The sequence below is a fragment of the Fulmarus glacialis genome, unplaced genomic scaffold, assembly GCF_000690835.1.
Source record: "Fulmarus glacialis isolate BGI_N327 unplaced genomic scaffold, ASM69083v1 scaffold11396, whole genome shotgun sequence".
NCBI classification, from domain to species: Eukaryota; Metazoa; Chordata; class Aves; order Procellariiformes; family Procellariidae; genus Fulmarus; species Fulmarus glacialis.
Genome location: NW_009220050.1, coordinates 1 through 10,738, shown reverse-complemented (window position 1 = coordinate 10,738; position 10,738 = coordinate 1). Strand labels below are relative to the sequence as shown.

General features: G+C 53.6%; 2 protein-coding genes across 3 annotated transcripts in view; one reads left to right on the top strand and one right to left on the bottom strand.

Annotated features, from left to right (window-relative positions):
• Positions 1-216, top strand: part of SHMT1 (serine hydroxymethyltransferase 1 (soluble)) — a 4,031-nt gene extending 3,815 nt beyond the window's left edge. For both annotated transcript variants that reach the window (XM_009580614.1, XM_009580613.1), the window contains one exon: positions 96-216. In XM_009580614.1, coding sequence (XP_009578909.1) covers positions 96-216 — 121 coding nt within the window. The remainder of the gene's footprint in view (positions 1-95) is intronic.
• Positions 217-5,508: 5,292 nt separating this feature from the next.
• SMCR8 (Smith-Magenis syndrome chromosome region, candidate 8) lies at positions 5,509-10,560 on the bottom strand. Its single transcript, XM_009580612.1, is given in 4 exon segments — positions 5,509-5,962; positions 8,207-8,690; positions 8,693-9,694; positions 9,774-10,560. Coding segments are annotated over 4 exon segments (2,727 nt in total).
• Between the last annotated feature and the right edge of the window lie 178 nt (positions 10,561-10,738).

Sequence of the window (10,738 nt, the reverse complement as noted above, 5' to 3'; positions counted from 1 at the left end):
CAGCGCCGGCGGGGGAGGCGTCAGCGGCCGGGGATGCAGCAGCGGCCCGCTGCAGGCGCAGGCAGAGGGCTGACCGATGCGTCTCCCATCCCGGCAGGGATCGAGCTGACGCTGCGCGTGCAGAAGGACATGAGCCCCAAGGCCACGTTGAAGGAATTCAAGGAGAAACTGGAGGAGGAGAAATACCAGAGGGAGCTGAAGACACTGAAGGAATGAAGGAGGGGGGGGAAGCCTTCGCAGCGCCCTTCCCGCCCCGGGGCCTGCCTGTCCTGTAAGGGGAGGCACCCGTGCCCACTCCCGGAGCCACGGAAGTACCCGGGACTGTGGCACGCTCGTACCCCCAGCCCACGACCAACGCCCCAGTACCTTCTCCCAGCACCTCCCTGCTGGCACTGGCTGCGGTGCAGCAGCGGCTCCCTGTTTTGCTCTTACTCACCCCTCCTCTCCTGCTCCCTGAGCATGCCCCCCCCCCCCAGGGAAACCAGCCCTTTCACCACTGAGTGTTGAATTGGGACCGAGCACCAGGTAACCCTCAGCCTCCCAGCCAGGCCTGGGTTTGATCCAGCTCTCGCTGGCTGTGCGAGCGGCAGACGAGGTTTAGGAAGGCCTGCCCGAGCTCACCCCGACAGCCCTGCCCACAGCAGCCAGGAGGGACGTGGGGGTCCACCTCTGCGGAGCCACCTGCCTGCAGCTGCACGAGAGACTTCACAGCCGCTAAAACCCTCCGTGGTTTCTGACTCGAAGATTCCCCTTCGTGCACACAAGCCCACTCTCCTTTTGCACCTTCCAGCCTCTGCAGGCTTCGACAAGGCCAAGCCTTGTCCTAAACCCACCGAGAACAGCCCTCCCGGGATCACCATCCCGCCCTAGCCAGCATCTCCGGTATTTTCTCAGACCTCTGAGCACAAAGCTTAGGTAGAACCATTTTTTAATAAGCACAGTAAAATTAAGAATTTAACCACAATGTATGACAAGAATTATAAGCTTTAAAAAATACAACCAATTTTTTTTGTATTTCAAAAATATCTGAACCCAAATAAATAATTTTTTTTTTTAAAAGTACATTTCTCAGACTAGTCATTTGGTGTTAACATCTGTTAAACTCTTGTGCAGTAACACTTACAGCACGACACTAAGACATGCTTCTTGGATTTCTCCCCGTCACACTCGCTCTAACTATTGACGCAAGCATTCGGCACGCACAGGCACACACACGTAACTCAACATGCAGTAATAGGATACAGTGCTTTAAAATAAGATGAGAATTCATCACAGCCTCCTCACAGCCCTCAGAGGCAACTCTTAGCCCAGCCCCATCCCCGTGCCAGCAGCGAGGCGGCCGGCGGGACCGGGTACCCTGTCTTTCTGCCTTCCAGTTAAAATGTGTCTCGGGGACCAGCGTGCGGTGGGTTTGCGACCCCTGCAATGTCAGGGTACAGTCTGTTGCTCTGGCGTTGTGCTATGGGGGCACCGCGCGGAGCAGGCACTCTCCTTCAGACTGGGCAGTCCTCGCTGAACTTCCCATCGCACCTTATTACAGGAGCCTTTTCAAAGCGCCGCTACAAGCCCTGGGTCCTGCCCAGCTCTCCGAGACGCTGAATCCGCAGCGTGGGTGTCACCCACCACCAGACCGGGGGCTCAGGGCCCCCCACGCTCAATGAAAACTAAAGAACTGGCCTTTGGGCATGGAGCCATCAGCTCTCACCCCTCTCCCACCCCCTACAAAATGGTGAATATTGCTAGAGTATAGGCAGTACTTCCCTAGTCAAGGCAAGACAGCTTTGGAGCTGCTTAGAAGTGATTGCTACTGGATGAAAGTAAATCCGAGCACTATTCTCTGAGAAATGAAACCTGTGTAGGGTTAATATTGCCTACTCCTATGGCTGACCCTCCTCGGGGTGGGATCTGAAAGCGGTTGGCTACACGGCGGGCTAGCGTAGCGGAGAGCAGGAGCTGGCAGTCCATCTCCCAACGACGGAAAGCGGAGGAGTAAGGAAAGGGAGCCCTGCCCTCCCGGCCAGACAGCAGACAGCCGGGGGAAACCTTCGCTCTGATGAATTCTCGGTCAGGCTTAAAGCCTCCTCTCCCTGACAGCCAGCAGAGAGAGAAGAGGGAGCCGGAGCCGGCCGTGCGGGAGACGGGGGCATGCTGGCAGCACTCACGGAAGCAGGCGACGGCCATGCACAGCACCGCTGGCTCCGGCGGCTGGAGGGTTGGTGCAGGAGGGCTGGTGAGTATTGCACTGCGGCCGCGAGGAACCTGCCCTGCTCGTGGTGGAAGGATGGCTGGACGGCAGCGTGCGGCACTAGGACGGTGCGGTGCAAGCCGATGAACACACGTGCCAAGGTTCGTCGCGGGAGCTGTTAGTGCGAAGATCGTAACTTGTTATAAGTCTGCTAATATCGGAAACTAGTGAGGTAACACAGTGAAGATGAGGAAAAAGTCCTAAAGTGCCGATATAGGGATCTTTACTGTACAGGAGGAGAAGGTCAGACAGAGAAATTACTGAGCAAAGAGGAATTCAGCTCCCGAACCACCACTCGGACTCCCCCGATTTCTGCCGCCGTTATAGGTGCCACAAGCAGCGAGGGCAGGCTGGGCTCTGGCTGCACTGAGGTGCCACAGCCCGATGTAACTCCCCCTTTCCTGGAGTCCGAGCTCAGAAGCGACCCTGCCGCGAGCCAGCTTTAGGAGGACAAGCACTCCAAGGTGTTTCCCCACAGCTCCTGCTTAAAAGCCAAGTTGCAGATAGCGCAGAGCTCCCGTTTTGAAACGGGCGACGTCCCAGCAAAGCCCCCAGGGCATCCTCCCAAATCAGAGCTGCTTTGTGGTGGAGAGATGAAGCAGGCCAGACAGATGGTAGTGCAAGTATTGCTCAACACAGCCTTGAATATCAGGTACCACAGGCTTGATAGAGGGAGCAACAAAAGTGAGTTATTTATCTATTTATGGGTGCAGCTGAACACCACAGGTAGAGACCGCTGTGACTAAGAAATCAGCCAACACTAATCATCGATCCCGCTCCGCCGCTCTGCGCTGGCAGCCTGGAGGAAGACGTAAGTGAGTCTGCAGGAAAAAAGTTCGTCCCTCCCTCCTCAAACACAAATAGCATCAGGTCGCTTTCCAGCGGGAAACAAGCTCCCGTGCCGAGCATTTCTCCAGAGCTGCGGGTCAGGCAGGACGCAGGCAGCTTTCGACTGCCTGGTGTCACCCGCATTACTCATTTACTGAGATGCCTCTTCCCGCAGGGAATCTCGCCTCAGCTTTAGTGTGGAAGGCGTTCGGGTGCAGACAAATCGACAAAGGGACACCTCAAGTCACTTCAGAAAGCAGGCGTTTTTGATGGACACAGAAGTCTTTCACCAGCAGACCCAGTTCACATGCGATAGGAGGGCACAGTTAGGAAAGAAAAAGGCCTTTAAACATGCTTTAAAGGTCTGCAGCCCCGCACACAGGCACACCGCTCAGCTTCAGCGAAGGCGACGCCACGCTGCTTCCCAACCGCAACCTAAAAACACCATCACAAGCAACCCCTGACCTTGGAAATCCCGCTGGAGAGTACCAGGAGCTCAACTTGCCTGGTTGAGCTGGCCGCTAGAAACAACACTAACATTTAAAATAGCCTTTCTGCCCTGTTGTTTTATAGCTCCCGCGCTGACCCAGAGAGACCTTTCCAGGCGAGAGAAAGAGGCAGCAGTGGTACTGAAGTGCAGATGCTGGTGCCAGACGACAGCCTCCCCGAGGAGCCTCCTTGCCTTCAGGACACAGGTTTCAGAGCAGCGCGGTTCTCACAGCAAGTTTCAGTGGGGTCTAAGCCACGCTGACGAACCCCAGTCCCTACCCAGAAACTTCCCCGGGCACGGAAGGAACATCACATTCATCTCCAGCACTGCCTCACACCATCACAATAAACAGAGGTTTAAAAAAAACCCCAAGCATCAGCTAATCTTGTAAGATTTCAGCTGTTCTCACCCCATAATCAGAAGAGTGCTAAAAAGAAATAAAACCAAGGCTATCTTTCCTAGCAAGGCTTTCCTTGCTTAGAAGTACCACGGGGGCTGCCACCACCACACAGCACCAGACAGAGCAGAGCGCAGCCCGGGATCAGTGGCCGAGGAGCAGCATCTCCTACGAGACTCCAGAGGGAAGCACTGCGCTTGGGCACAAAGCTTTCGGCACTGACAAGAACAATCTGGGAGCATCACTGCACCGGTGGCACAACCTTTATGGCATAGGCAGCGGCACAAAAGCTTTGAAATCCAGGCCCAGAAAGCGTCAGTTCTGCCCCGTCCAGGGCTACCCAGGAGCGCCCCGGGAGAGGTAGTCGAGACACGACAAAGGCTCGACAGAAGCAGCATGCAGCGACGCTGACCCTGCTTTACCACAAAGCATAAAAGTCAACTCCCCGACAAAAAAAAAAAAAAAACAAAAAAAAACCCCAAAAAAAACTATTACAGATACAAGTGGAATCCAGTACATTCATCCCCGATCTCTCCTGAGCACTAGTATCTCCTCAGCCAGGCAGCCTGCTCTAACAGCCTGCTGTCTCACAGCGTAGCTTCAGCTGAATTGCACTGTTCATTTCCCCATCACAAAAAGCACCAAAAAATGAGGGTCCCCCCCACTCTGTTCAGTCCCCCTCTCCCCTTAAAAGGCCACCCTCAACCTCATATGCTTTAAGGATTCCCGGTCTCCCTCCCACCCTTCTCAGAGGTTGCCCAGCAAATAGGACGTGACAAATTAACAAGGCACAGGGCTCTACATTCACAGCCTTGGTGCTCACTGGCGTTAAGGAGTCCTTCCACGTTCCAGATTTTAACAAAGCTGAGAGAAACTGGCAAACACTTTCTGGAGAGAAGCACGAGTGCCTCCACCGCTCTCCCACCTGCCCAGGGACAAGCCATCCTGGGAAGTGCCAGGAAATTCAGAAAAATGCAGGAAAGGACACCATCCGCTACCGCTGCGCACGGACGAGTAACTGCAAGCTGCCACCCTTGCCAGGGAGCTTCTGAACTATACTCACGCGAGACATTGGTGGATTAAAAAACTTCATGTGGCTTTTACAGCTCCCCTCTGGTCTCCTCCCTGGCTCCACGGAAGGGACCAACAGCATTTAGGGCTCTGGCGGAAGCGTGCGGAGCACTGTGTTATTTTGGGGGCTGCACACTAAAGCATTGATCCCCAAGACAGCCCACCTCTCTCTCCATGCCATAATCCCCCTGGGATGCTGCCATGATATGCTTTAAAAGTTGATAGTGCCCCATCTAACATTTAAAAACAGAGTGCCTGGTGGTTTATGTGATGGAACATCTACGCTCTTGGCTACAGGGAACCACACAGAAATCCGGTCCCTCAGACACCGATTTCTGTGGACCAGAGACGCCTGCAAACGCATCGGCTTCTTCGCCCCTTCCCGACGTATGAGAGCTACTGCAGACAGCATCAATGTCAAGCACGGATGAGCTTTGTCAGACTCTGAGTACGCAGGCAGACAGCCCACACGCGAGGCTAGATTTTGTACAAAAAGCTGGGAACATAGTCAAATCTGAGCAGAGGGTTCACCCTCTGGCCGGGTTCCTGAATGTACTGCAGCTTCAGCAGCTCAGCTAAATATTGTACAATTTTGATATCTTCATTGGCAAGGCCCAGTTGAAGCTTCAGAAAGTTCATCCTGCGATTCACAACGGATTCCTCCGGTTCCCTTTCACTGATGGGAAGGTGCAAATGATGGCAGAAGGTGAAGAGGAAAGCTTTTGAACACAGCTGGGTGAGGATACTTTGGACGTGCATATAGTAGGTGCTTCCTCGTTTGATCTGTGTGCGGTGGTCTGCCAGCCGGGACACCAAGGTGCCTTTGTAAAGCGGGCAGCGGAGAGTCTTACTGTCGGCGTCCAGAATGCTGACGTACCGGCTGTATCGGCTCAGGGCGTGCAGCACGTTCACCCCAGCAGGTGACACCATCCTGAAACAGCAAGAAGAGAGGTCACGGCTGGAGGGGACCAGACAGTTAAGCAGCAGGCTATGTCCGTGCCCCTGTATCGCATGTGCTTTCCGTCTAGCTCATGAGCTGGTGCAAGAGCCTCTGCGGGCAAATAAAGTCTAGCATGGAAGAGAATGGCCAAGTAGTCTCTCCAGCCTGCCAGATCCCAAAGAAACCTCAATCCCCTGGATCCCCACGTGCACTGATCTGCACCGTGTGTGCGCTACTTCATAAACCACTGCGCTTCAGGGCAGCTTCCTCCCTCAGCGACACAGAGAGGGAGTGATACGACATCTCTGATGAACAGAAACAAATCTTGCAGCAGCTGGTAGCTTCTGGATGTGACAACAGGAACTCAGAAACCAAACCAGCCCCACCTTGCCAAGAGCTCCACTTTCACCCCATATCGCTGTTTTGGGAGGGAGCTACTCTGAGGTGGTCAAAGCCCTGAGCAGAGCAAAACCTTCTGCCCTTCCTTTAAAAAGGGAACCATCCTTAAACCAGAATATTCCCTGGCTGAGCTTGGGCATTTTTCACTCAGGTGCAAACCCACAGCACGTTCACAACATACAATTATCCAACAAGCCTCAATTAATGTTATTTAAATGCAAATTACAAGCCTACGCAAACTCTACCTTCTGCTTCTCAATTCTGCGTCCTTAAAGTCGCTCGGTTGAGATTCAGCTCCCAGCCACAAACTAGGAGCCCCAGTGCTGGTGTAAGGGCTGCCCCTGCGCCCAGGCAGCGACTGGCCTTAGGAGACACAGCACCCTTACCGGAATAATTAATTTAGCCTCTAAGTTCCTTCCCAAAACCCTTGTACAAATGGTTTGTTGAGAGCACCCACGTTAAACTCAACACTTAATTAACATTCCACAGAGGAGAGTTTAAATGACTGACACATCTTACAAGCAGTTCTTAAAAAAAAAAAAATTTGTTTATAAAAATTGCATCTAACCACAAACATTGAGCAATTAGTAAACACTCGGGGATTTTAAAAACCTCACCAACAGACAGAGAAGTTTGGGAGTGGCTCTTGGCAGAGCTGTCATCCTGCCTCACGAGCACAGAAATGAGGGTAAACTCGCAGCTTAGGATAATTTCGTCATCCACAACCCCCAGCAATGCAATACTCAGCAGCCCAGAAAGCAGATTTCTGTATTTTGATTTTCATGCTGCTCAGAAAGACTCTTTCAGGAGCTATTCCAGCCCGGATCTGAGCAATGGGCTGCCACTCTGACTCATGTGTTCCACGTTGGTGACAGCAATGGCCGTTCCCTGTCATACCTGCACCCGAAGCGCCGAACACATCCTGCCAACACACAAAGAAAATCCTTTTCATAACAGCAACAAAGGCAGGGCCAAAATCTTGAGAGCTGAGCAATCGCTATTTGCTAATATAAACTACAAAGCCACATTTCAGGATTGGGTGTCGGGGAAGGGGTGCTTGCTTTTGTGATGGTCCTCATCCTCAGCAGAAGTTTCCTTTGCATCTGAACTGCATTTCCAACACCCGTGGCCCACACAGCTCCACGGACCTTTTTTCCTGCACTAAGGCATGTTATAAATAACTCTCTGTCCATCTGCACCCCCCCAAAGAGAGCTCAGCAGCTCCGCAGGCTCCGCGCCTCCGCCCTTCCACACAATACCCAGCCAGCACACCCTCGCCAACGCAGCCTGAGCTGCTGGCACTCCAATTTCTGACCTACCAATCTCACTGACAGTGCATCATCTCTTCATCAGGGTTCACAAGGAAAAATATCCTCCTCATATCAAAGCATCCATTTAAAAAACAAAATTCTAGCTAGAAATGTCGGAAGAGTTTCGGTAGGAGACGGGGGAAAGCAGAGCACACAAGGGACTGCAGGAGCACTCTTACCAGATCGTCCAGGAAACCAGCAGGACTCGTGTGTTTGTTCTCTGCTTTGCCAGGCTAAGACCTAAACCAGAAGGAAACCTCCTGGCCAAATAACTAGTATGAGCCAGGCAGCCAGTGCCCAGCAGATGTTTTAAATATTAATGTCAAGTGAGGCTGGATATAAAGAGAGACAGACAAATCTACCCCCCTTCAAAATATATCCCCTAAGCAGAAATTCACAGCAGCCGCGTAGGTAAATAGACAGAGACCTCCCCTGCGCAGCAATTCCCCTCTGAAATTCCTGCTTAGGAGATGAAGTTTTTATCATACACCTCAACACTCATAAAGCAAACAGATCCTCGATTTACCTCTGGAGTCCGATCAACTTCCACTTCTGGAAATCCACAACGTGCAGAGGGGAAGTGACCCAGTGCTTCACGGGCTTGGCGTAAACGCCGCAGTTCGGCACGAAGATGGAGAGCGCCGTCACAAGCTTCTTGACTATCGCTTCCTCTTCCCCCAGCACGATCAGGGTCCTCCCGCTGAGCAGGGAGTAGATGGCGGGGTGAGCGAAGGGGTATTGCCTGATGAACCGCAGCGCGTTCTGGCCAGCCTTTTTTTTGTGCCTTTCACTCGCCAGACAGGCGGGGCGAGCAGGAGAAGGGGTTCTGTCGGAGCACGTGGAGGCGGCGCTGCTGATATAGCTCGTGGAGTCCGAGCACTCGTCCAGGCTGCTCTTACTGACCTCCCTGTTGCCCGTCAGGTAGCGCGAGTCAAGCTCGTAGGGAAGGAGCCCCCCCGAGATGCCGTCGTGGGAGGGGAAGCCCCCGAAGCTCCCGCGCAGCCCCTGCGCCGGTACGGCTGCGGGGGGATCCTGACCACCCCGTCCTCATCGCAGGGCTTCTGCCCCAGGTCAGGCACAGGCTCGAGGAAGTTGGGACTCTCCTTCCCGATACAACAGGCAGAGTCAACCTGCACTAAGTTTTCCTGTTTTGAAACATCTTCCTGCTCGTCAATGTTGTCTGGGTTTAGTTTGGGGGTGAAACGAAGGCCTCCCTCTTCATCATCCACGTAAGGTTCCTCGTTAATGGCACTTGGGTAGCTCGCTTTGAAATCTTCCGGGATGAGCGACTCGGAGGGACATGTGCTGAGAACCTCGATGCTGTCCTCGCTGACGGTCCGCCGGCTGCCCACCTTGCTCCTGCCTGCCTGGGGGCTGGGGCTGACAGGCAGGCTGGCCTGGCTCTCCGATTTTGTCAAGCCAGATGCAGACTTCTCCGTTCCAAGAACCTCGATGCTCTCACCGCTACTAATGCTGCCTTTAATATCTGCATCGAGATAGTCCAGGTTCTCCTGGTGTTCAAATGTCACAGAGTCGGTCATTTTGGGTTCTTGGGAGTCCTCGATTTCCTGCTCCATCTTGATGGGCACACACTCCACGCTGGACTTGTAGGATCCCAGGCTGATGACCACTTTAGGAGCAGGGGACTCTCCTGAGCACTTTCCATCGATGGCATCTTGACTGAGCCCCTGGCAGCCTCTGTACTGTTTTTCAGGTGGTTTTTCATCCAGAACAGATACATCCTCAAAGAGGAAGTTAGTTACGCTTTGTTGCTTTAAGAGCGCCCTACTGATCTGGTCTGTCAGGAGGTAGCACACATCACCTCTGAAAGTCCTCTCGATCTGATGCAACTGGTCAAGGGTTTGGGTGAAAAAATAAATATCGCAGAGTTCCTCCAGCGTCTTCAGCTTCTTGTCAAAGCATTTGGCAGACTTCGCTTTGATGAGCTTGGGGGTATAGGACGGCACGTGGGCATAAAGGTGCGTTTCGCCAGGCTCAGCGAGGTCGGAGGTAGCCAGGTCCTGATCGCAGCCTGTGGGCATAAAGGTGCGTTTCGCCAGGCTCGGCAAGGTCGGAGGTAGCCAGGTCCTGATTGCAGCCCGCGTTGGCCGGATCCAGCGCACACTCCGGCTCGTAGGGGTGGAAGTCGGACTCCTTTAACTTCCTATAGGGATATGACCTGATTTGTTTCAGCAGATCTTGGTGCTCAATGATAGACTTTTCCACGCTGGCCAGCTCATTGGCCTTCTCGATGGCTTGGGTTGTGTAATAACCTTTGTCGTTGGCTTTCTTCTGTATCTCGGTTTCGTTGTGCAGGACAGTCCTGGTGTAGTCGAGATCTTTCAGTTTCTTTTCCAGTTCGTTAGCAAAAGCTTTCCTGTTGCCTGTTTTTAGGCATTCGGAGGCTTTGGAGAACTCAGCGGAGAGTTCCTGAAACTGCTGCATGATTTTGTGCTCGTCAGCAGAAATATAGGCCATGCAGAAGGGCCTCACAAACCCCCTGGCTTCGAGGTCATACAGAGTCAAGTGGTGGACGTACGCGAAGGCCCCTTCCTTCGAGTCCCCCAGCACCACTTTGGAATCCTCCACGAAGTTCAGCTTCGGGTAGGCAGAGCCAGGAGGGTGCCCCACGAAGGAAGCCTGATAATCCACAGACATGATCCGAAGGGAAAAATAATTGAGATCGAAAGTGCCCGACACTTTGGCGTCATCGGGGATGGTCAGGAGGGGCTGGGGCCCCACTTGCTCCGAGAACTCGGAGATGAGAATGAAGTCCCGGGTGAACTTCGAGTACTCCTCGGGCAGGGGCGGCTCGCTGTACAGCTCATCCTCCAGCTCCTCCTCTCTGGTGAAAGCCACCACGTCAGGGGCGCTGATCATATTTCCCGCAGGAGGGGACCGACATGGAGCAGCGAGGCCCCCCCGACTCCTCGGGCAGGGGCGGCTCGCTGTACAGCTCATCCTCCAGCTCCTCCTCTCTGGTGAAAGCCACCACGTCAGGGGCGCTGATCATATTTCCCGCAGGAGGGGACCGACATGGAGCAGCGAGGCCCCCCCG